Source organism: Macaca fascicularis, chromosome 9 (genome assembly GCF_037993035.2).
Source record: "Macaca fascicularis isolate 582-1 chromosome 9, T2T-MFA8v1.1".
In the NCBI taxonomy this organism is placed as follows: domain Eukaryota; kingdom Metazoa; phylum Chordata; class Mammalia; order Primates; family Cercopithecidae; genus Macaca; species Macaca fascicularis.
In genome coordinates, this window is record NC_088383.1 from 136,003,343 (window position 1) to 136,029,786 (window position 26,444).

The 26,444-nt window shown below is 42.4% G+C and overlaps 1 protein-coding gene across 4 annotated transcripts in view; it reads left to right on the forward strand.

The window, feature by feature from the left end:
- DOCK1 (dedicator of cytokinesis 1) overlaps positions 1 to 26,444 on the forward strand; it is a 555,400-nt gene that overhangs the window by 133,473 nt on the left and 395,483 nt on the right. For all 4 annotated transcript variants that reach the window (XM_005566736.4, XM_005566737.4, XM_074003072.1 and 1 more), the window contains exons 19-22: positions 2,047 to 2,144; positions 7,245 to 7,334; positions 7,692 to 7,792; positions 17,425 to 17,559. In XM_005566736.4, coding sequence (XP_005566793.1) covers positions 2,047 to 2,144; positions 7,245 to 7,334; positions 7,692 to 7,792; positions 17,425 to 17,559 — 424 coding nt within the window. The remainder of the gene's footprint in view (positions 1 to 2,046; positions 2,145 to 7,244; positions 7,335 to 7,691; positions 7,793 to 17,424; positions 17,560 to 26,444) is intronic.

Sequence of the window (26,444 nt, forward strand, 5' to 3'; positions counted from 1 at the left end):
CATGACCCTGGAGAAGGGACTGTGGACCAGGACATCCCACCAGGGTCAGTGGTGATCCCTCCTTTCCCCTTCAAGCTCCTTGAGTCTCACCAGCTGCAGAGTAATCCCCTCCCCAGACTGAGGGAGAGGGCACCCTGCTCTCAGCAGCAGCTGTTGCCAGGCAACAAGGAAATTCCAACGTGGTGCCGCTCACCGGGACTGACGGGAAATCTGCCTTTCATTTCACACCAGCCACGGTTCCCCTTCTCAGGATTGTGGCATGTCAGGTGTGTACAAGATGGAGCTGCCCCAAATGGCATCTAAGCATCGACTCCCACATTCTCATTTGAGGGAATCATTTTTCTGAAACCATGATTTGTTCCTGTGAAGTTCCATTACTTAGGGAAACGCAGTGGCTGAATTATTCATTGAGGTTTGTATTAAACTTCTCTGTCCTCAGCATTATGCTAGATGCTGTGGGGGATATGAAAGAAGTATAAGACGTGATTCCTCTTCTCAGTTAACTGACTATATAATTAGAAAGGAGTCATGAATATGGGCTGTGAGTCCCAGTAATAAGGGGCTGGGGTGGGCATCTGCCGTGGGCAGCTTCATGGGGTCTGGACAAGCCCTGTTCTCTTCCAACACTCCCTTTGCCCCAAGGTGTTTTACTACTCGTTAGCCCAATTGGACTTTGTCTCAAACTTACCGCACAGCGTGCCACCGACTTTGAATGAAGGGGATCCACATTATTAGTGTCTATTAAGGAAATACTGGTAATTCTTGTGAGATGGAAATCTCCCTTAACCCTAGGACCAAGAGTGTGTCTGGGCAGGATGGAGCCTTTTCCTCCATGACTTCCCTTTCGCTTTAGAAATGAAGACACGTTGGCCAGGTGCAGTGGCTCACACCTGTAATCCCAGTACTTTGGGAGGCTGAGGCATGAGGCTCACATAAGCCCAGGAGGTTAAGACCAGCCTGGGCAACATGGCGAGTCCCTATCTCTACTAAAAATTAGCTGTGCATGGTGGCATGCACCTGTAGTCCCAGCAACTTGGAAGGCTGTGGTGGGAGGATCGCTTGAGCCTGGGAGTTAGAGGCTGCATTGAGCCGTTGTTGTGCTGGAGATCAGGAGTTTGAGACCAGCCTGGCCAACATGGTGAAACCCTGTCTCTACTAAAACTACAAAAAAAATTAGCTGGGTTTGGTGGCAGGTGCCTGTAATCCTAGCCACTCGGGAGGCTGAGGCAGGAGAATCTCTTGAACCCAGGAGGTGGAGGTTGCAGTGAGCCGAGATCGCGCCATTGCACTCCAATCTGGGCAGCAAGAGCGAAACTCCGTCTCAAAAAAAAGAAAAAGAATATCTTGATCCCTTAAACAAAAACATTTCTGGACACTGTCTTCTTCCACATTGAGTCTTTAAAAACCAGTATATTCATTCCTTGCTCTTTCTATAAAAAATGCAACAAACAAAACAACCGTAAGAACCACAAACTTCTATGGAAGCCCAGACATGGTGAGGGCCGGAAGCTCGCTCAGTGCAGGTGTGAACCTCAGTGCAGGCGTGGTCTCAGTTGTCCGGAGCTACTGTAGCTGCGGAGACTCTTAACCTTGCAGTCTCAATACTTTAATTTGTGTTAGTTATTTTATTTATATCATCTATAAAAAAATAGTGGCTTGTTCTTGAGCAGGAAAAACAAATCATTTGGTATCCAGTGCCTGGGCAGTGCTTTCTGGGTGAGCAGGCCTCTTCAGGTGTTGTGGTGCTCTGAAACTGCCTTCTTGTAGAATGGAAAGACAAGTTCTTTTTTAGTTTCCCAAATGTATTTTTAAAGCTGCTACATGGAAATCATTTCATGGTAAATGTCGTTGGGAATAATGAATTCAACCATACTAGGTGTTAAGTATGTTGCTACAAAGGAATGGAATATTTAGCAGGTGAATCTTTTAAAATAGGGTTGATTTCTCTGTTCACAAAATTTTATAGAGAACCTCACTTAATGCATGATTAATGGAGACAGAACAGAGTTCTTGCTGTGAAGAGCTGATTGTCATTTCTGTTTCCAGTGGACCTTCTGGGGCTCTTGAAGTGGCGCTCCAACACCAGCCTGCTGCAGCAGAACTTGAGGCAGCTGATGAAGGTCGATGGTGGTGAAGTAGTGAAGGTAACGTGGAGCCCAAAGGGACTTTTTGGGTCTTTTTTTGTAAATGTATATTAACAGAGGCCGGGCGCGGTGGCTCACGCCTATAATCCCAGCACTTTGGAAGGTTGAAGCGGGCGGATCACGAGGTCAGGAGATAGAGACCATCCTGGCTAACACGGTGAAACCCCGTCTCTACTAAAAATACAAAAAAATTAGTTGGGCATGGTGGCGGGCGCCTGTAGTCCCAGCTACTCCAGAGCCTGAGGTTGGGGAATGGCGTGAACCCGGGAGGCGGAGCTTGCAGTGAGCAGAGATGGTGCCACTGCACTCCAGCCTGGGCGACAGAGCCGGACTCCAAAAAAAAAAAAAAAAAAAAAAAGTATATTAACAGAAGTAGGCAGTGACTCCAAAGGTAGTATAGGATTGTGGTTATACTCCCCTTTAAAAAATAGTGACATATGGGCCAGGAGCGGTGGCTCACGTCTGTAATCTTAGCACTTTGGGAGGCCGAGGTGGGCGGATCCCCTGAGGTCAGGAGTTCGAGACCAGCCTGACCAACATGGAGAAACCCTGTCTCTACTAAAAATACAAAATTAGCCGGGTGTGGTGGCACATGCCTGTAATCCCAGCTACTCGGGAGGCTGAGGCAGGAGAATCGCTTGAACCCGGGAGGCGGAGGTTGCAGTGAGTGAACTGAGATCGCACCATGGCACTCCAGCCTGGGCAGCAAGAGCAAAACTCCATCTCAAAAAAATAAAACAAAATAATAGTGACATACACCTCTAGGTGCACAGAGTGCTTCTTGGCTTCTGGTTTTGGGGGGACTGTCTGGGTTAGCCGTGAAGGAGACTAGCTTTGCAATCACCCTCATCGTGGGTTCCATGTCCTCTTCCCACAGGTCCTCGCTGCAGGACTCACAACAGTTCAGTGGCCTTTTTAGGCCTCTCTTTCCCCTGCCATGAGAAGGCGGTAACAGTAGTGCCTTCTGCAGGGTCACTGTGGAGCCTCAGGTCTTTTTACTATTCTCATGATCCTTGTTACTGCCAGCAGCGTTCGTACTGGCCCTGGCTTGTGACTCCCTGAGATCCTCTTTAAGTGACCAGGATTGGTCTGTGGTGTGATAGAAAGATCACGACACAGAGAGGCTTGTCTGGGCCGTTTTCCTCCCATGGGTGGCTCTGCAGCAGCGTTGGGTGTAATTATTTATTCGGGCCCTGTGGCCTCAGCGTCTTTATCTATGAGATAGGACAGTCATGTTACATGGCTTGAGGTCCCTGGGAGCACTCAGCTTCTGGCATTCTTTATTCTGTAATTGTTTGTGGTTCTGATATTGCAGTATTAGGCTCTTCTCTGCTCTCAGATACGCCACAGTTTGCTGGGACAGCTTTTCGTTGTACGTGAGGAAGCGAATTTCCATTTTTAGTCGGTTCTGTTTTTGACCATGGGATGATAAACAGGTCACTGGCATGTGGCGTTCTGTAAGTGTAGACTTTCCAGCCAGGTCTGTCTGTTGCTGCCTCAGTTCCTCACGCTCTAGGAGAGGTGATTGCAGAAAGAAACGACCTTATCTCTGCAAAAATTAATTACTTAAAATGGCCTTAATTAACCAGCAATGTGCTTCACTTCAGTATCAATTAATTTGGTCGCACCGGTTTCCTGAATCATTGTATAGCCCTTCAGACATGTCCTCGCTAATCTTAAAATTTTAATCATCTTCTCAGTCCTGGTCTTCTTCCAATGGCTTGGACAATGTTAATTGCATTTTAAACTTCCCTGCGTTCTGTAAATTCCCTAATTCAGATGGAAACTAGGTGAATACGTGAATGTAGTTGAGAAGAACCCAGTTAATGAAATTTTGTCCTCTTTCATTTTGAAGTCCCTGTATCATATTAGGAATGAGTTGTATTTCTGATGACCGGTTGCCACAGTTACCTGGAAGAATGTAGAATGATCTTGTCCCATCATTCTCCCCATTTCCTTCATCTCATAGATTCTCACATTTGATTATTCATCCCTGGACATGGCCTTTATACCTTTCCCTTCTTCCCACGCATGCTGGTACCACGCAAGCCTGGGTGACCTGTCCAGCCCTTACCTACCTTGCCTAACTTTGTGCTTTTTCTCTGCTGGCATGTCTGACATGCGCCGTGAACCTGGAGAGTGGAATTGACTTGAGGCTATGGGGCTGTTAACGGCCAACCAGGACTTGAGGAATTCCCGCCTGCATGGGGCTCCTTTTGCACTGTTTAGGGATGCTGATAGATTGTGGGTTTGGTTCTGTTTATTCAAGACCTCCCTCCTGCATATTGATGACTGATAGGAGAGAGATGGCATTGCTTGGTAGATTGAGGAAGGTGTTTAGCAAAAGATACGCTGTCCCATTAGATGGAAAATGGAAATGGTGAGTTTGGTCCCTTTGAACATGCTCTTAGAGAGAGGGTGGGGTGCCAAATGAAGCCCTTTCATGGCTCTGTGTGAAGGCCCTCCTTCAGGTGCTCGCCCCTGCCCCACTGCAGCTCCGCACCCCAATACGTGCAGCTCCATCTCCCTGTGGTTCTGTTTCTGTGCCACTGACCATGTCATGTGTCTGGGTGGGACCAGGTGGTCTACTTCAGGGACTTTGCATGAACTGTGACAAGCCAGGTCCTGTCACCTGGGAACCTGTTGGCAGGGGAACATTCGGCTGTTAGCAGATGGCATCAAGTTTTGACCTTCGCAAAGAATTTACATTCTGAAAATGATGGGAAATGGTACAAAAGTAACAAAGTGGTGCAGATCCAAATAGTGAGGAGTTGATTAAGCCCTTGATATCCAGACCAGCATGCCTTTTGGTCAGGGTGGTTTTGTTTGCCACTGTTTGCATGTGACATTTCCTGGTATAAAGTAGGTGGTGACAGGCACAGCCAAGCATGGAGAGGATTTTACTCCTTCAAGGGTCTCCGATCTCATGTTGGGCATGCCGGGCGTCCTCTCTCTCGAAGGAGGCGGGTGAGACTCATGCCGGGCATGCTGGGCGTCCTCTCTCTCGAAGGAGGCGGGCGAGGCTCTTGCTGCTGCTGCGGTTCCATGGCACTCCTTTGCAAGCAGGAGTCTGTGGTTTGCTTCTTTAGTCTTGGGGCTATAGCAGTTTGAGATCCTCCGTGCCTCCCCGAAGGCCCCCTGGGTGTCGGGAAGAGGCTGCACAGTCCAGGAGGAATCTGAACCAAACGCCTGACCTAGCCTTCCCTGTGATGTCCTTGCTGTGTGATCACCTCACCCATTTATTTTTATTTTTCTTTAAATTACAGTTTCATTGAGATACGATTCACATACCATAAAATTCATCCTTTTACTCAGAAGTTTTTAGTGTCTTCACGGAGTTGTACGACTATTACCATTGTCTAATTTCAAAACACTTTCATCATCCCAAGAAACCACATAGCTGTCAGTGGTCACTTCCTCCTCTCCCTGTAACCACTAATCTGCTTCCTGTCTCGATGGATTTACCTGTTCTGAATATTTTATGTAAATTGAATCATACGCCCCGTGGCCTTTTGTGTCTGACTTCTCTCACTTAGCATTGTGTCTTCAAGGTATATCAGTGCTGTAGCAACTATCAGTGCTTCACGGCTTTTTTTTTTTTTTGAGACAAAGTTTCGCTCTTGTTGGCCAGGCTGGAGTGCAATGGCGCAGTCTCAGGATCTTGGCTCACCACAATCTCCGCCTCTCAGGTTCAAGCGATTCTCCTGGGATTACAGGCATGCACCACCATGCCTGGCTTATTTTGTGTTTTTAATGGAGATGGGGTTTCTCCATGTTGGTTAGGCTGGTCTCAAACTCCCGACCTCAGGTGATCCGGCCTCCTTGGCCTCCTAAAGTGCTGAGATTACAGGTGTGAGCCACTGCGCCTGGCCTGCTTCATGCCTTTTTATGGCCAATAACATTCCATCACATGGATAGACCACAGATTGTCTTTCCATTCATTAGTTGACACACATTTGTATTGTTTCTGCTTTCTTGGAGATGATGAATAATATTTGTGTACAAGTTATTTTGTGAACATATGTTTCCTTTCTTTTGGAGATATGGCTAGGAATGAAACTGTTGACTCGTGGTAAATCTGTGTTTAATTTTTTGAGGAATTGTCAAACTGTTTTTCATAGCAATTGCACAATTGTACGTTTCGACCTGCAATGTACAAGGGCTCCAATTTCTCTGCGTTCTTGCCCACACTTCTTCTTATTCTTCTTTTAAACTGTAGGCCAGATAGTGGGTGTGAAGTGATATCTCATGATGGTTTCCCTTTGTATATCCCTAATGAGTAATCATGATACATCAGTACTTCAGGTTTATGGCCAGTATTTCGTTGTGTGGCATTCTGCCTCTTCTTGACCTTCTCTTGTAATACGGATCATCACTTTGAACACAGTCATCTTCAGGCCATCTTACATTTCCTGCAGGGGAGGATGGGGTGGGACTTGAAGCTGACTTTTAGTGTGACATGTCTTTGAAGTCTCTTCCTAATTACATGTATGATGCTTTGTCCTTCTTTGCGGTAGAATTTATTTGGTAAATTTTAGTCAGCTGTAACTAATTTCGACATTGTTGTTGAATAAAGTAAGCACCTTCTGGTCCCCAAACTGGGATACTGCTGTGTATTCCAGTTTCAGAAACACGCTCCTCTTCCGTGCCTGGGCACCCTGGTTGGTAGAAGGTCCTTTCTTCCGCTCAGCTGGGTCCTGTCCCTATGTAGCTTCTGCCCGTTCACTAGCTGGAGTCCTGTACCCAGTGTAGAATGAATCAGATGCATCTTCCCAGAGTTGCCATTCAGCGCTTTGTCACCAGCCTGATGAAAACCAAGAGGAGGGTTGGAAAGGCCTCCTGGGGGAAGCAGTAGGCCCTCTCCTTGCTTTGACCCTCTCCATTTAACTCTGGTGGCATCATTTCTTTGTTCTGAATTCACTCATCCAAAATTTTTGTCTTGTGCATCTAGTGGCTGTAAAAGATCCCGAATGGCTTTATAGGTAGTGTTGGGGGCAAGGTGGGTATTTGGAGTACGGCGGAGATGATAGCTATGCCAGTGTGTCGGGGGAGTCTGGGGGGGGGGTTCACACTATCAGCTGACCTTCTGTGTCTATGCAGTTTCTTCAGGACACGTTGGATGCCCTCTTCAACATCATGATGGAGAACTCGGAGAGTGAGACTTTTGACACATTGGTCTTTGATGCTCTGGTAAGAGAGCTTTCCTTCTCATGTGCTGGGACAACAGCGTTCTTTCATGCCGCAGCCTTTGAGGCTGGGGGTGGGGGCTTCGTCCCGGTGACTTTGAACGCATTTTCAGTTGTAAATCCAATCAAAGATGAGTTGGGGTGGCCAATTTTTTTTTTTCTTTTCTTTTCTTTTTAATTATAAAACTGTAGTTAGGCAAATGTCATTTCCAGGGTAAGAAGAGGTAAACTAGCCACCAACTTCTATGTGAAAATGTTGTGGTTCATTTCCTAACACAGGGGTGCAGATGGTTCTGATGAAGACTATAAAATGGCTTACATTATGTTATGCTAATGAAAATATTACTGATTAATTTGACAGGTATTTATCATTGGACTGATTGCTGATAGAAAATTTCAGCATTTTAATCCTGTTTTGGAAACTTACATTAAGAAACACTTTAGTGCAACTTTAGCCTACACGTAAGTTCCCACTTTGTTTTAAAATCAGTACCTCTTTTTTTGGTATTTGTGCTATTTAGAGTCTTTTTCATGTACTTTTGTCTATGACTGTGTATTTACCCCCGCTCAAAACTCTGAGTTTACTGGGATAATTTTTAGTATTGTTTCTCTCTTAACATACCTAAAAACCTTGTTGAAAGAGATATGTGATAAATCATAATATTCTGGAATAAATTCTTGTTCTCCCACACACCTTACATTTATCTTAGAAATCTTCAGTTTATGTTTGATGAAACTGAGCTATGGATGTGGAGTGTCTGACACCGCGGCTTCCCCACGAGCCTTTGATGAATGGGTAAATGCATGTGTTCCTGTGTTGAGGAGATTGGTTGTTGAGTGTGAATTAGATGCAGCTTTGTACTTTGCAACGTATCTCCTTGCTCTTTAAAGAGCCCCTTCCCTTTTCTTTGACAAGCTGCAGCTGTCACTGTCTTGGATTCCTTCTGTCCACCCTTCTGCCGTCTGTGCCCCAGAGGTCTAGGAAGACACCAGAGGCTGCGCGTGGTGCCTGGGCCAGCTTAGCAGCGTGCCTGGTGTTGAAGAGCAGAGCCCTGGGGTCTGGAGTCAGGCTGCCTGGGCTTGATGTGCAGCTCTGTCCCTCACAAGCTCTGTTGGGCAAGTTGCTTAACCTCGCTGAGCCTCAGCCTTCTTGTCTGTAATCAGAGCATGATTGTAGGCTTGTGTGGAAATTTTAATAAGTTATTACATGTAGAGTGCTTGGACTAATCCCTGGCACTTAAAAAGCACTAAGCAATTATTGGGTTTCATTATTATTAGATTTATTATGGTGACTTACTGGCTCTTTCGTGGTGGAATTTATTGGCATTTATTCAAACTTTTTATTGTGTGAGTTACAGCAAAACATAAAGATTTAAATAGTTTCTTTAAGAACATCCCACTTAGAATCAGTAGAAAGGATTCTCGTTAGTGTGAGTAAATTTAGTTAAAACTCCCTTCTGTGTCATCAACATTCTTTGCAAAATACCTGTTTTTCCTCCCTGTGCAGAGTCACGAACTCGTGTCAGAGGACTCTGGCCTTCTGAAGCCAGCTGTTACTATAGCCCAGTCCTGCGCCTGGATTCTTTGCTCTCTGCCTTGAGTACGTGTTTACTGTGAGGTGGTGGGTGGAACTCCAGGAAGGCTAAGAGCTGTGAGGTCCTCCAGCCTGCGGAACGAGCTGTGACTAGTTCTTTGCACTTGCTTGCTAATAAACGTTTGTTTAAAACATTTTGTTGGCTGAGTGGAGACGCCCGGTGTGTGGGCATGTTGAGTAGTTCCTTACGGACCATGGGGAGGGTGCATTGCAGGGCACTTTTCCTGGCTCTCGTGACCAACACGAGCGTGTGGGATTTGCAGAAGTGGTCTGCAGACTGCGGCAAACGTAGCACGGCCTCCAGGTGTGCACGCCCTCCAGGTGTGCACGCCCTCCAGGTGTGCACGGCCTCCAGGTGTGCATGCCCTCCAGGTGTGCACGGCCTCCAGGTGTGCACGCCCTCCAGGTGTGCTCGTTTCCAAAATTCTGCCTCTTGATTGAAATATGGCCAAACAGCTCTTCTCAGATTAGGCTCCTCGCTTGAATTTCAGAAGATGAGAGCCATGAATCAGCTTACCACACCGCAGCCACGTCTCTTCATTGGCGCCAGCCTTGCCACGCTATGCTGTTGGGGAAAGAGTGATGCAGCCATTCTCATAGGTGGAGAAAGAAAAATGGAGATTTTGACGAGTTTCCTAATGAGACAAACAAAAAGTACTATTTTTTCTTTATCCTGTGATGGGCCTGAGATAAGAATAGTATCCTCATGGCCGGGCGGAGTGGCTCACGCCTGTAATCCCGGCACTTTGGAAGGCCGAGGCAGGTGGATCCCATGAGGCCAGGAGTTGGAGACCAGTCTGGCCAACCTGGCGAAACCCCATCCCTACTACAAATGCAAAAATTAGCTGGGCACGGTGGCACGTGCCTGTAGTCCCAGCTACTCGGGAGGCTGCAACCCAGAAGGCAGAGGTTGCAGTGAGCTGAGATCGCACCATTGCACTCCAGCGTGGGTGACAAATTCAAGACTCCATCTCAAAAAAAAAGAATCCTCTCATTCAATCTTTGGAATCTGCTGGAAAAGAAATTTTTATTTTGGAAAATAAGTATTGTTAGCATGTTTTGGTAAACTGGCAACCTCAGGTGGTTCCTTAGCAGCCCCATGTCTCCACCTTGAAATTCCAGAGGAGTCAGTGGTGATTCAGACAGCTGTAACCACATCATGGAAGGTCGCCCCTGCATTGGTGATATGCTTACAGTATTCTCTGGGCCAGGCCAAATTCCAGTACTGAGTATTATGCCAGATTGTCCTTGTCCTCTTCTCCTCTAGAAGGCTTTGGCAGGTACAGGATTACTGTAGACTCTTGTCCATGTAGCCTCTCTCCTTTGGTAAATGTTGAGATCTTCAGCCCTTCTTCCCAAAGAACACCAAGAGAAGGCATGAAAGATTTTGGCAGCAGGCAGTTCTCTTCAGCACCCCGAGCCGTGTCTGCGGCTCCCCTGCGTGGGTAGTTCATGGATGCTGGAGCCCCACTGGACTGAGCAGCACTGGTCCGAGTGAGAAGGAAAGGAGGCGTCAGCTTTGGGGGCTGCTCTTCCATAAAACCAGCATGGCTGGGTTCCTTTTTGTCCACCCTACAGAGCTGCTGCAGGCTCCTCACTGACAACTGGTGCTCCATCTGCTCCGCCCCTCTAGCCAGTGCCAAGGGGGTTGCTGTTTGTGCCGATATAAGATGGCCTGGCAGATTTATTTTTATTTATTTTCTTTTTGTGTCTAATTCCAGGTTAAGATTCATTTGCTGGTTCTAAGTCCTTCTTTTATTTATTTTCTTTCTTTTTGCTGTCTAATTCCAGGTTAAGATACATTTGTTGGTTCTAAGTCCTTCTCTTTGCAAATTATTATTATTTTTATTTCTTTTTTTTAACTGGTTTGAAGAATTTCCAAAATGTGTTCTATGGAATGTTTATTCCCTGGGATATTAATAGATGTAATAAGAGGGGTGTGGTCCAGTAAGTTTGGGAAAATTAGTAAAACTGAGTGAAGCAGGCTTCGTGCCAGGGTGTTGCGTGCTCTCCTGTGCAGTGAGCACCACCCGCAGAGTGGTGGCAAGGTGCGTTTTCCAGCCGATGGAGCTGGACACCATGGCAGGAGGATCTGCAGACCTCACCTCTTCAGAACACCAAGCAGGAGTTTGACTCTGAGAGCATCAGGGCTCCCTGCTAGAGCTCTGGCACCTGATCAGTGTTAGAAGTGGCTTCACATCCACTCAGTCTCCCAAAAAGCTTTTCAGGCCATGGGTGGTGGCTCACACCTGTAATCCTTGCACTTTGGGAGGCCGAGGTGGGCGGATCATTTGAGGTCAGGAGTTCGATACCAGCCTGGCCAACATGGTGAAACCCCATCCCTACTAAAAAAAGAAATACCAAAAAGTTAGCCTGGTGTGGTGGTAGATGCCTGTAATCCCAGCTGCTGGGAAGGCTGAGGTAGGGGAATCGCTTGAACCTGGGAGGCAGAGGTTGCAGAGAGCCGAGATCGCGGCACTGTACTCCAACCTGGGCAGAGCGAGACTCCGTCTCAAAAAAAAAAAAAGCTTTTCATGGTGATGTATTGGTGAAATAGTTACTCTTAGCTCATCCATAATTGCAGTGAACGTTGCTCTTCTGAGTGTCTCATTCCATAACCTGAGTGAGCAGTCTGGCCTTTACTGGCTCACAACTGAAACAGACATGCTGTCAGTACCCCAGCAGATTGCTTTTATGAATATAAAAGTCTTTCATGTGGCTTTTAAAAAGCCTCAGTGAATCTTGTTGAGTGCATAAGATGTTGGTGACTGGAGACATTTGGTTGGGATATTCTTCCTGGTGTCTTACTGGCTGTTCGCATGGTGTTAGTTTTTGGAGAGTTGTAGTTCAGCTCAATACATTAAAAAATGGAAGTGTGTTGTTGTTAATTTAGTTATTCTTTTATTATGTGTAAGCTGTTGCTTGAGGGTCATCCTTATGAACAAGGATTATTATTTGATGAGCTAGTAATGGTTGAAAGTGTAGAAGTATGAATGGAATTAAAAATGGCGTATCCTCACTACAGCCTCTATCATTTAAAAATAACACATGCTCAACAACAACAACCAAAAACTAAAGAAATCTCGTATTACCCAAATGTTACAGTGCAGATGGTAAAAGTTTTCTGTATATAATGCTACACATTGGAGATATCTACTGTGCCAGCATTTATTTCCTGTGTTTATATTAACGTTGCTATTAAGATTATGACTAGTTGCGTATTTTACAAAACAGCATTGTTATTTTTGCTTACTTAAAATTTAAAAACTTTTAAAAATTGTCCTAATTTGCATACAACAAAATGCTCATTTCATTTTGTTTGGACAGTTTTTGTATAACTTTTGAACCACTGCCCAAAACAAGACATAAAACGTTGCCATTCCCCAGGAACATCCCTCTTGGCCTATCTGAGCCCATCCACTCCCAGACAAGCAGCCACTCTCTGGTTTCTGTTAGCAATGTGTTTTGCCTGTTCTTAAACTTTACACCAGTGGGGTCATGCGCTCTTTTGGGTCTGGCGTCTTCCCTTCCACTTAATTCTCTTGAGATTCACCCATGTTGCTTTGTGCGTCATTAAATATTTGATTTTGCTTCTCTATTTCTGAGCAGTATTTTGTTGTATGAGTATTTCATGATTTGTTTAGCCATTTTCTTGTTGTTGGCTACATGAAGTGTTTCTAGTTTTTGGCTATTCCGGATAAGGCTCCTGTGAATATTCTTGTCCAAGTCTTTGGTGAAGTTTGTTTTTGTTTCCCTTGGATAAGCACCTGGGGGTGGCATTGCTGGGCTAAAGGATACGTGTATAGTTTTCTTTGTAAGATATTGCCGGACAGTTCTCCAAAAGGATTGTACCGTTTTGCATTCCCACCAGTAATCTGTGAATATTTGCTCTGTATCCTCATCAACATTTAGTATTGTATGACTTTGTAGCTATTGTACTGGGGGCAAAATTAGATCTCTTGGTGATTTTATTTTGCAGTTACTGGATGACTGATGATACTGAGTACTTGTATATTTTTTGATTTGCCATTTGTGAAATGTCTGTTCAAATCTCTTTTTCATTTTATATTTTGTTGTCTATTATTGATGTGTATGGTATCTGTGTGTATGTGTTTGTGTGTTTATTCACATAAATATATGTATTTTTTTTGTGTGAAACACAATTTTTGAACATTTTCTTCCTGCCTCTGTTTATCCCTTTTCTTAATGGTGTCTTTTGGTGAGCAGAAAGTTTTAATTTTGTTGAAGCCTAAATCATCGTTTAAAAAAACAGGGATTTTCATTTTGTGGCTAAACAATCTTTGCCTAGCCAAAGGCCTTAACAATGCCTGCAGTGTCTAATGTCACAGCACTAGTCTCGTGGCTATTTAAATAAAATTAAACATTTACTTCCACAGTTGTGCCAGGTGTATTTCAAGTGCCCAGTTGCCACATGTGCTGAGCCAGGTTGGACAGCTCAGAAACAGGTTTCCATCACCGCAGAAAGTTCTGTTGGGCACCACTGTTTCAGAAGCTTTATGCCTTTGACAGAATTCAACATCTATTTATGATAAAATCTCTTGGCAAAGTAGGAATAGATGGGAAGTTCCTTGATCTGATAAAGCTCAGCTAAGAAAAGTCATAGCTAACCTTATATATAATGCTGGAACATGGAAAGCTTTTCCTGTAAGTTCAGGAACAGACGTGGATGTCTCTTCTTGCCATATCTGTTTATTATTGCACTGGGATTAGTAAAGCAAGAAGAAACAATTTCAGGTATAACGATTGGAAAGAAAAACTGTATTTTCACAATGTGATTTGTATGTAAAAAACCCTCCTGAATCTATTTTATAATTTATTTGAAAATAAAACAAACATAAAAGGAAACTTCAATTGTCTATGTACACATAATTGAGAGAGGGAATTAAAAGTACATAGAATTACAGTATGGTACAGTACAGTACAGTTTATGGTATTATCAAAAAGTCATAGGCCGGGTGTGGTGGCTCATGCCTGTAATCCCAGCACTTTGGAAGGGAGGCTGAGGTGGGTGAATCAGTTGAGTTCAGGAGTTTGAGACCAGCCTGACCAACATGGTGAAACCCCATCTCTACTAAAAATACAAAAATTAGGCAAGCGTGGTGGTGGGCAGCTGTAATGCCAGCTACTCGGGAGGCTGAGGCAGGAGAATCTCTTGACCCTGGGAAGGAGAGGTTGCAGTGAGCCAAGATTGTGCTTCTGTAGAGCCTGAGTGACAGAGTGAAACTCTGTCTCAAAAATAAATAATAAATGAATAAAAATAATGAGGAATAAAGTTACTGATAGATGACTGAAAATTGCAAAATTTGCTAAGAGAAATGTAAAAAGAAGTAAATAATTGGATAATATATACCATGGTCATGTATTGAAAAATAAAATACTGCTTGAATGTTTATTTCAAATTACAGTTTGAACACAGTCTCAATGAAAATTCTATATGCTTTTGTGAAAAAAAATGGACTAGCTAGTTTGAAAATTTATGTTTCAAAAAGTCTGAAATACTGAAATAATATTTTAGAAGATCAAAATTTCAAGATTTAAACATCAGTAACCAAGATAGTATGGTATTGGCATAAGGACAGACAAAAAGATCAGAGGAAGAAAATGTAAAATACAGAACAGATTCACAACAGACCTTTGATTTTGTAACTGCTGTTTTCTTTTAACAGCATAATGACAAAACTGGCCTTTTTTTTTACTGTAGTGATGAGGGAGTTCTCACTTTGTGTATTGAACTGCTGTGCAGTATTTCATTGCAGGGATGTATCACCAATTATTGAACTGGCTCTCAAAGGTTGGGCATTTGCATTGTTTATGTATTTTTACTAGTCAGATCATGCGGCAGTGAACATCATTTGATTCATTTGTAATCGTTTCTGTAGGATAGTTACTAGAGTTGGAATTCCTGGTGTCAAAGGATTTTAATAACCTTAATTATAATGATATTTCCAACAGATATTATAATATGTATTTCCACTTTACCCTCTAAAATGTTTTATGCCTGGCTGGGTGCAGTGGCTCATGCCTGTAATTCCAGCACTTGGGGAGGCTGAGGTGGGTGGATCACAAGGTCAGGAGTTCGAGACCAGCCTGGCCAATGTGGTGAAACCCTGTCTCTACTGAAAATACAAAAATTAGCTGGGCATGGTGGTGCGTGCCTATAGTCCCAGCTGCTCAGGAGGCTGAGGCAGGAGAATCGCTTGAACCTGGGAGGCGGAGTTTGTAGTGAGCTGAGATCATGCCACTGCACTCCAGCCTGGGCAACAGAGCAAGACTCTGTCTCAACAACAACAAAAAATTTTATGCCCATTTATCCAACAGCAGTGTTATGATACCCCAAAGTTTGTCTGTACTAGGCAGAAATTTATAGTAATTTTCATGTATTTATTAATGAAGTTGATTAATTTCATACATTTGTAGATTTTTAAAAACCTTCTAATCTTCTCACATTCCCTAAAACTTTGAGTAGATCTATTATCATTTGAACTTTCTGGTTATTTGAATTATAGTAAAGTAAAAATACTTTATTAATACATTTCCCTTCATCTTTAGCAAGGAACTAAAAAAACCTATCTATGAATTAAACACTGAAAAAAATATATATGTATTTTTTATTATACTTGAACTTCTAGGGTACATGTGCACAACGTGCAGGTTTGTTACATATGTATACATGTGCCATGTTGGTGTGCTGCATCCATTAACTTGTCATTTACATTAGGGTATATCTCCTAATGCTATCCCTCTCCCATCTGCCCCCTCACCCCCCCAGCCTACGACAGGTCCTGGTGAAAACACTGAAAATATATATGAAGCCATGAATTAGCATTAAGCTTCTAATATATAGTTTATTTATACCAACTGTCTATAATTGCTTCTGTAGTAGGATGAAAAATTTACAAATAATTTTAATCAATTTTTTTGTATTCTAAAGTATGTAAACTTTTTGTTATCATGGAAAAGATTTTAAATGTTTTCATATTAGGATGTTACTTGGTTTTAGATCCCAATTTATAAATAAATAGACTAAGAGTGTAGTAGTCATTATGTTTTTAAAACTAAATGTTTTTGGGAATCTTATTAGGAAATGTAAAAAATATTTTAAAATCTTCATGTGTCCATTGATAGTATTCTTACTGTTCTTATATATTGTTTATACTCTTTTCTATAAGGATTTTTACAATATTTATTAATAATTTAAGACTGCCTCCTATTTGAAAAACTTTGTAAAATTTTAATTTTCAGCATAAGAACTCTAGTTTTAGAAAATCAACTAACATGAATAAAAGTGAGATGCTCTCCAATAACAAATACTATTTCATGCCTTTAAAAAAAGTTGTAAAATACACATAACATAAAATTCACCTAATCATTTTATTTTATTATTATTTTTTGAGACAAGGTTTCACTGTTGTCGCCCAGGCTGGAGTGCAGTAGCGCAATCTTGGCTCACTGCAACCTCTGCCTCCTGGACTCAAGTGATTCTCCTGCATCAGCCTCTTGAGTAGCTGGGACTACAGCCATATGCCACCCTACCTGGCTAATTTTTGTATTTTTTCTAGAGGCGGGGTTTCACTATGTTGGCCAGGCTGGTCTCAGATTCCTGAGTTGAAGTGATTCTCAGGCCTTGGCCTCCCAAAGTGCTGGGATTCCAGGTGTGAGCAACCGCACCCGGCCCCTACCTAATAGTTTTAAAGTGCAGTGTTGAGAAAATCATCACCACTATCTACCAGAGAATATTTTTGGTGTCATGCCTTTTTGAAAACACTTTTTGTGTCTCGGTTTGGCTGTAATGAAAATCTCTTCGATTTTATTGTTTGACCTTCGGGAAGCTAGTGTTTTACCTGTTGAAGTCCTGGTTTCCTCATCCATTAAATAAGATAATACTGCCTCATAGTGTGTGCTGTAGAGGCTAAATTAGATAACGCATTTCACCTGCTTAGAACAACATCTACACTTAGAAAGTGCTTATTAAATGCTCAGACTTTGCGCTCAGAGAGAGATTTTATCAGGCGCATTTACTGATTAGGAAATGTTTTACAGGCCAGGTGCGGTAGCTCACGCCTATAATTCTAGCACTTTGGGAGGCCAACGGGGGTGGATTGCCTGAGCTCAGGAGTTCGAGACCAGCCTGGGCAAACGGTGATATCCCGTCTCTACTAAAATACAAAAAATTAGCTGGGCGAGGTGGTGTGCGCCTGTAATCCCAGCTACTTGGGAGGCTGAGGCAGGAGAATCGCGTGAACCCAGAAGGCAGAGGTTGCCGCCTAGATTGTGCCATTGCACTGCAGCCTGGGTGACAGGGTGAGACTGTCTCAAAAAAAAAGAAAAAGAAAAAGAAAAAGAAAACGTTTTACAGATATTCATAAACTGATAGATGGAAACCAAATAAAAGTAACCTACTTGTGTATTTCCTTAGCAGTTAAGATTTGAGATATTATCCTTTCCTGAGCTTATTTGTGCGTGTTTGTATTGTGAATAGGAAGCTGACAAAAGTGTTGAAGAACTACGTGGACGGTGCTGAGAAGCCGGGAGTAAACGAGCAGCTGTACAAAGCCATGAAAGCGCTGGAGTCCATCTTCAAGTTCATCGTGCGCTCCAGGATCCTGTTCAATCAGTGCGTACCTGTTCCCTGCACGGCCTCTCAGAGGACTGGCAGGAGATCCTTCACTTCTTTCCTTCCCCTTCTCTCGGCCCCTTATTCTTTCCTTTCTTCTTCTCCTCTTTTTCCCCTTGCTTTCTAGGCTGAGAGAGCACTACTCGATAGGGATCCTGGGGTGGGCTGCGCACTCTCTCCTTACCCTCCCGGGTCCCTGCTGGTGCTGAGGCGAGAGCCCTGTTCCTCATCTGAGATGTGTGCCTGTGAGTCCAGCCTTGGCTCCTGAAAGCATTCGCGATGGCGCAGGTGCAGTCCTGGGCATCCACCGAGGGCTCAGAAGCCCTTTTCAGAATATCTTTATGTGGCACAAAGCCCCAAAAGAACAACAACAACAAAATAGGCCGGGCGCGGTGGCTCACGCCTGTAATCCCAGCACTTTGGGAGGCCGAGGTGGGTGGATCACGAGGTCAGGAGATCGAGACCACCCTGGCCAACATGGTGAAACCCCGTCTCTACTAAAAAATATAAAAAAGTTAGCCAGGTCTGGTGGCAGGCGCCTGTAGTCCCAGCTACTCGGGAGGCTGAGGCAGGAGACTGGTGTGAACCCGGGAGGCGGAGCTTGCCGTGAGCCAAGATCGCACCACTACACTCCAGCCTGGGCGGCAGAGGGAGACTCTGTTTCAAAAACCAAATAAATAAATGAAAACAAAACAACAGTGAAAAGGCAAAACCAAGTGAAATTGCCTCACTTGGACAGACTCTGGGATTTCCTTCTCTTTTCCTCAGTAGAGTGAAGTTTCATTTCGGGAGAAGTCTTCCCACATAGGGTATTTCCATGAGGAAGGATACTCAAGTGCTGTAGCCTAGTGACATTTTTCACACCCTGTGTGGATGCACCTATGAGTGATTTTTGAGCTTTAAAGTAAATCGAAGGGTTAAAGGGGAACAAGAATATAAATGTATTTATTACCATTGAACTGTATACTTAAAAATGGTAAAGATGGTGAATTATATCTATGTATATTTTACCTCAGTAAAATAAATTGGGATATTTGTGACTTGATTATTTTATAGAGAGCCTTAATATTGTATAGATACAGATGCAGGTTAAGAGCTGTGCTAAAATGAGAACTTTCTAAGTTGGCCCACGCCTCTTCACTGTATGATTCAAAGGATGTGAAAAGCAAGCGTATTGAGGTGTGGTGTGCAATTTCACTCCCTCTGCTTGGTTTTTTGGGGGATGGCTATTTTGTGGGTGACCTGCCATGAGTGATGTCAATGGATGTTGGTGGTCCTACGCTGTTGTTGTTCTTATTGTGAGTTCCACACACAGATGGGGTTCATTAACCTGTGTCCCTCTGAATTAGCAAATACATTTGCCTTTGAAAAGCGTGGTGCCCTTGTAACCCATTAGCGAAAATCAGCGATTGTAAGTGTGGACCCACATCAGTGCCTTCCCATTTCCTCCTCACTGCGTTTTCGTTTGTCTGAAGCAGTCATGTCCAGAAGGACCCAGGAGAAGGGGAAAGAATTCACAATCTGACCATTTGTCTACCATGTTAGAAATAAGGACAGAGCAACAAGTGATTGACTGTGTGTTGACCTACCGAAGTCATAAACAGGGTGGCAACCACCAGTGATGTGAGACTGGAGTGTGTTTGTGTGCACTCTGGGGTGCCCATGGTTAAAACCACAATCCTCATGCTGCCATTTTTGCATACAAAGATGGCATGTTTGAGGGCATCATGGTTTTATCCTTGACTTAGATATTAAAGATACACCCTTTTATTTTGCTTATTATGGATATGCATGACCTTTGGTGTGGATTGAAGCTTTCCCTCAAGGGTCTAAGTTGTCATTTATTTGCTCATTGTCAGGGTGAAACACAGCATGGTAAGCTGGGTTATGTTTTCTTGTATTTTGATTATGTTTCAGTACAGTTAATTCTATTTCAGTAAAGTTAATTCTATGAAAATGAACTTCCTGGCCCCCTCTGCCTTGTTCTTATATTTTCCCCACTGATTTTAAATCTCTGATGACACTAAACCCAAATCAGTACTAGGATGGGAGGATGAACTTGAAAGATGTTACAGATTTTGTCGTGTTTTATTTGAAAAATGTTAATCTTATGCAGTTTGTGATCAATATGACATTGACTCAGGCATTTGATGATCTGCATATTCTCACCAGATAACACTGCTGACTTTCCCTTTCATTCAGAGGTTTGTAATTCAAACGATCGTGCATTGATAATCATGGTGTTGGCCGGGTGCGGTGGCTCAAGCCTGTAATCCCAGCACTTTGGGAGGCCGAGACGGGTGGATCACAAGGTCAGGAGATCGAGACCATCCTGGCTAACATGGTGAAACCCCATCTCTACTAAAAAATACAAAAAACTAGCCGGGTGTGGTGGCGGCGCCTGTAGTCCCAGCTACTCGGGAGGCTGAGGCAGGAGAATGGCGGGAACCCGGGAGGCGGAGCTTACAGTGAGTGGAGATCAGGCCACTGTACTCCGGCCCGGGTGGCAGAGCGAGACTCCGTCTCAAAAAAAAAAAAAAAAAGATAATCATAGTGTTTCTACTATTGTAGTAAATGCTATAATGCTGCTTTAAAAAAGATTGAGTTACCCAGGTTGACCAGTAGCAAATTATTTCTCTGCCTCTTTCTTTAATCTCCTTCAATTTCAAACTACAAATGGCACAAAATCTTAGATTCATGGTCCGTAATTTTTTTTTCTTTGATGTCTAATAGTGCTTAGGAATATGATTGGCTGCATGTAATAGAAAAACCCCATTTATGTAACTTAACCATATGGGGTTCACTTTTTTTTTAGTCACATAATGTGCAGCCTGGAGGAAGTGTTCCGAGTTCATGCACTTGCATGAGGACTCTGTCCTGATGTCCTTGGCTCCTTTGATCTCTCTGCCCCACCATCCTTAGTGGGGTCTGTTTATCTCCTAATCCTAAGATGGCTCCTGTCCTTCTCAGCATCAGCTCTGCGTTCCAGGTGGAGGAGAGGGGAAGGCAAAGGGGAGACAGCTGTGCCAACTATTCTCCTTCGAAAGAGCTTCCCCATCCCTAGAAAGTATGGTGTGCTTTCATCTTATTGGCCAGAACCATGTCACATGACCACCCTACCCGCAGGAAGCTGGAAAGGATTTTTAGATGGGCTGATTGATGCTTTCTACAAAACCAGAGTGATTTTAGTAAAGAAGTTAGGGAGAAATAGATAATGGATGGGCAGTTAACATTCTCTTCCTCATACCTTCAGCCCAGAAAGTCTGTTCTCTGAGAGCTTCCCTAACTCATTCTGGGTTACTAAATCTTACTTAACTAGGCTTTGCAGAGCCTTTCTTCTCCATTAGTTTGGGAGTCAATCTCTGAGACTTCTGTCAATAGTATCTCTTTGGCTTTAAGTTTCTCTTTAGGCCCTAAGTGATCCACTGGCATGGTTTTGTCCTACTAGGCTACATAGAAACTGACTGAAGTACTCAGCTGCCCCTTGTGTTTGGGACAGGAAGTGTTCAGTGCTAAAGTCGTCTGAATGCCTGCATTCTGGTGGTCAGCAGCATGGCACAGACCATGATCCCTCTGCCTGCCTTTGTCCTGGTGTGGACCCAGCAGGAGCCACGCATGGTCCACAAACTGAGTTTCTTTGCTGGGGTAACTTGTTTGTTAGAAGAGTTGAGACTGTCGAGGACACAAAGTGGTCACAAGACAAGTTGTAGCAATTGTTACAACTCAGTGAGGCTCCCTAAGCCTCTGAGGCCATTGTCTGGGCATTCCTGACTTTAGCTGACCAAGTACTGCAGTGATTCTGGAGATCCTGACGATGCTGCTACTGCTCCTGGTCATGATGATGATGATTATTTGAGACAGGACCTCCCTCTGTCACTCAGGGTGGAGTACTGTGATGCAGTCATAGGTCACTGCAGCCTCAAACCCCTGGGCTCAAGCCATCCTCTTGCCTTAGTCTCCCAAGTAACCAGGACTACAGGCAGGTGCCAGCACACCTGGGTAATTTTTTGTAGGACATGGTCTCACTGTGTTGCCCAGGCTGGTCTCAAACTCCTGGCCTGAAGCGATCCTCCTGCTGTGGCCTCCCAGAGTGCTGGGATTCCAGGTGTGAGTCCCTGTACCCCACTGATTCTGGGGAGGTTGATACTCATGTTCCTTCTCTCCCTCCCTTTTCTTCCCTTCTTCCCTAGCTTCTTCCTTCTCTCCTTTTTTTGTTCTTTCCTCTCTCCATCCCTCCTTTTTTCTCTTCTTTGTCCCTTCCTTCCTTCCATGAATACTTAATGAGCATTTGAGCCCCAGGTGTATCCCAGACTTTCATAGTTTGACTTTATTATTTTTTCTCTGAACGTTTCCTGAATGTGGATCCTGGCTGCCTACCCTGATTTCGGAGGGGAGAGAAGGACACAGCGTTCTTTGAGACGTAGAGCACCTAGCTGTGTTGTGCAGAGACGACAAATACTTAAATTTAAATCTGTATTCTGAAATGGCTGAGAAGATATTTCATAGATTTTATGAGAGGAGAAAACCCATGCCCTTAGAATATTGGATGGTAGGGCAGACGTCTTCTAGTAATCCCTCCCCTTCTGTCCTCCTCACTCCAGCTCCCCATCATCCCACCACAGCATGTCAGTTGTTACTTCATCTGTGCTATCACAGGTCTGAATTGTAGATGAAATCGTTTTCCTAGCTTGTGTAGGCTACTTAAAGGAAAAAGAGCCCCAAGTCCCACGCAGATGTCTAGGATGTCTGATCCGTGACAATCTCCAAGCATATCTCCTGTGTGGTGCTGTCAGAGGTGGGGAAGAAAACAAACTAGGACTCTCATCTTCTTACCTCCAGCATGTGTATTACCTTGAGAGAAAAACAATTGTGCTCACAGCTGGAATTCATGAATGTGTTTTCCTTTTTGTAGTTGGGATAAACTTTTGAGATCTTACTTTTCTTTTGCTTTCAAAATGGTCTGCTGTGTTTTCCTGTAATGCAGTAGCTTTGTTAAATTCCAGGATAATTGACCATAATTATTCTTCCAAAGAACAAAGAGGTGAAACTTTGGAGATGAAGATACTGAAGCTTATATTGTTAACTTACTATCTTTCTTGCTATGCAGTCTCATATTTTTTGTTTTGTTTAGAAAGCTCATTTTGTTTTGAAATGAGAACAACAGTTTAAAAGCTGTGGCCCAAAGACATTTGATTCCTGGGGAACCCACTGAAAGATTCCTGACAGCCAGGGGCACTTCTCCACTGGTTTTTGTTTGTCTGTTTTCTGTGTGGGCGGATCGCATTAACTAGGAAGCCAGAAAACAGATATCCTGCATCAGACCTTCAGAATCAAATTACTAAATCTAGTTACCGCCTGCCTCCTCTTCTGGGTTTCTTGCGCTTCGTAGAGTTTTTGCCTGTCATCTGGTGTTAGCTTTATAAATAATTAGTTATTGATCATGAATAAGTTGTACAGACCTTTTTGCTCTCATTCCCTGGGTCACAAAATAGAATGTAGTTAATAGACAAAGATCCTGTCATTCCTTGTTAATGAATACTTATTTAAGTAGAGCAAGGAATGAGCAGATCTTATTCATCTGTTTATTGATATATTTCTGAGTTGTTTTTTCTCAGTTTTTTATCCACCTTAGGGTGGATCAAAAAAGTGGCTCTCCCTGGTTTATCTGGGAAAACGAAAAGGGGAGATTCTAGAGACTTTCACAGTCATCTTTTGTTACAGAAAGATGCTTCAAAAGGATCACTGCAAAATGCTATGTTCTAAACATATTGGTTGGTACAAGATAAACTTTAACATTTTTATTCATGAGAGGTTCTGCAGAATTTTTAAAATATTAAAGATTCATTAATCATGCTTTATAGATTTTGAAGCTGTGCTATTGGGGGCATACAGATTTAAAATTGTGATGTCTTTCTTGTGGATTTATTCTTTAATCAATATGAAAAGTTTATCTTACTCTTCTGGCTAGTATTTGCATGGAATACCTATTTCCATTCTTTCATTTTGGTGCTTTCTGTGTCTTTATACTTAAGGTGTGCCTCTTATTAGCAACATATAGTTGTATTTTTCTTTAATCCAGTCTGACATTCTTCTTAATGGAGCATTTCATCCATTGATATGTAGTATAATTAAGTAATATGTTAGATTTATATATATTATTTTTACATTAATTTTCCCTTCCCCATCTGTGTTATGCTCCCCTTTTACTCCTTTTTTGCCTTCTTTTATACCAGTTACACTTTTTTTAATCATCCCATTTTCTGATTTCTTAACATATTATTTGGATACTCTTTTACTATTATTTTTAACAATTATCCTAGAGATGGTAACATGCATGTTGGACTTGTTTTAGAGTATTTCAAATGATTACTCTTACCAATCCACTGATAATGCTAGATATGGCCAGAAAAATAGCACACTAGGATTGCCATTTTCTTCTCTTCTGTTTATATTATTATTGTATTTCAATTCTACATATTTTATATTCCATAAGACATTACTGTTATTTTATACAGTTAGTATTCATTTGATGTGTTTTATGTTTGTAATTGTTTTTCATCCTTCAATTTCACTTTTCCTTTGGGATCATTTTCTTTCTGTAACTCCCTTGTATTATTTCTTTTAGTATTGCCCAGTTATGGGGCTCTGTTTGTATGAAAATGATTTATTTCATCTTTGTGTTTGAAAGATATTTTCACTCACTATAGCATTCTAGATTGGAAGCTATTTTCTTCTTCCATATATTATTCTATTCTGTTTTGATTTTCTTCATTTATGGTAAGTCATTAGCTTTCAGACTTATGGATACATCTTTGAATTTAAATGGTATTGTTTTCTTTCTTGCTGCTTTTAGTTTGTCTCCTTTTCTGTGGTTATTGACAGTCTTACTATAGGTTGCATAGGATTGTTTTTGCTTTTAATTTATCCTGCCTTGCATTTTTGAATTTTTTGATTGATATCTTTGATCAGTTTTGGACGATTGGTGGCCATTGTCTGTTCTAATGTTACTTTTGTCCCATTATCTTCCTCCTTTTCTCTTGGCACTTGAATTACATGTATGTTAGATCTCCTCAATATGCCTACACATCCCTAGCCCTCTTTTCTGTATTCTCTTCCTTGGTACTTCTGTTTAGTTATTTTCTGTGGATTGTCTTCCATTTTACTAATTCTGTCTCTTGCTGTGTCTACTCTCTATTTTGTTAATCCATATAATAAATTTTTAATTTTAGAGATTATATTTTGCAGTTTTAGAATTTCCATTTGATTATTTTTAAATAGATTCATTTCTCTACTAAAAGTTTTCTCTTACCTTCTATTTGTCATATTTTTATCTTATTTTCCCTGTTCTCAAATATGATGATTGTAGTTGTTTTGATGTTCTAGGAAACCGTAATATCTAATCTGCGGGACTGTTTCTGCTCTCTTTTTCCTCTTTCACTTGGACTGTGGTCTGGTTTTCTGCTAAGGTTAATAATTTTTGTTTGAAGTCAAGACCTTTTGTATGTAAAACTGTAGAAACTTCAGATGATGTGATCTTCTTCCAGAGATAATTCATCCTGTCTTTTTCTAGATAAAGTGGGTCTGACCATGTTATTTTAATCAGAGCCTGCTTAGTTTCAAGGCTACATTGTACCCTTAGTATGCCTCTGTCTCCATTTACTATGCCTCTGGCTTTCTAGGATCCTTTCATCTGAGAGTCAGCTCTGTTACCTGGGGACTCTCTCCCTGGCTTTTTCCAAACTTAATTTTCTCTGATGACTGATACAAATTCCACTTTGCTTTATAGAGGTTTTCATTTTGGTTTTTAGTCTTCTACCCCATACAGTTCTAGGAATTACAGATGTCCTGAGGGGAAAAATGATTGCAGCTTGATGCCTCTGAGGGTTGTACCAGTCTACCAGGTGTTCTCCATGTCACCTGCAAGCAGAAGTTCATGACTCACATCATTTTAATTGTTTGGTACATCTCTTAAGCAAATGCCATTTGGAAACCCTTATTTACAAAACAGATCCACTAGGTTGCAATTTCCCATTTTACACAGAATTTATTGCTTTACAGTGGAATCCATTTAAATATCAGACTACCTCTAGGGTAATTAATTATCACGTAGTTTACAAAATTTTCCATTGTACACAAGTTTTCAGGTATCGTATATTTTTAATTAGGCAGCAAACTAGTATTAATAAACTCTGCATTAATAAAACATCTGAGTCACAGTATTTTAAAATGCAAATGTGTTGCTTTTTAGTAACACAGCAACTTGAAGTAACTGCTAACAAATAATTTACAGATGAGACTTATTTTCAGTTAGTAACATATATTAGCATACATGTAACCAATGCACAACTTCCTTATTACCTATTTATTAAATATGTCCCACCTCTTGAATACTTTTCAGTTACCACTGATGCTGAAATGAATACATTTGTATAGCACTGTTACTCTGAAATAAAAAGTAAAGCAACTCTTGTAATGTCGTGTTAAAGGATTAGAAGATCCTGGTAAATTGAGTGTGTTGTTGATTTTCAATTTGTGACGTAATGGGTTTAAAAACACTGGTAGTGGCTGCCTGGCGGCTCACACCTATAATCCTAGCACTTTGGGAGGCCGAGGCGAGTGGATCACCTGAGGTCAGGAGTTCAAGACCATCCTGGCCAACATGGTGAAACTTTGTCCCTACTAAAACACAAAAGTTAGCTGGGCGTGGTGGCGGGTACCTCTAAGCCCACCTACTTGGGAGGTTGAGGCATGAGAATTGCTTGAACCCAGGAGGCGGAGATTGCAGTGAGCCGAGATTGTGCCATTGCACTCCAGCCTGGGTGACAAGAGTAAGACTCCGTCACAAAAATAAATAAATAAATAAAATAAAAATAAAAACTGGTAGA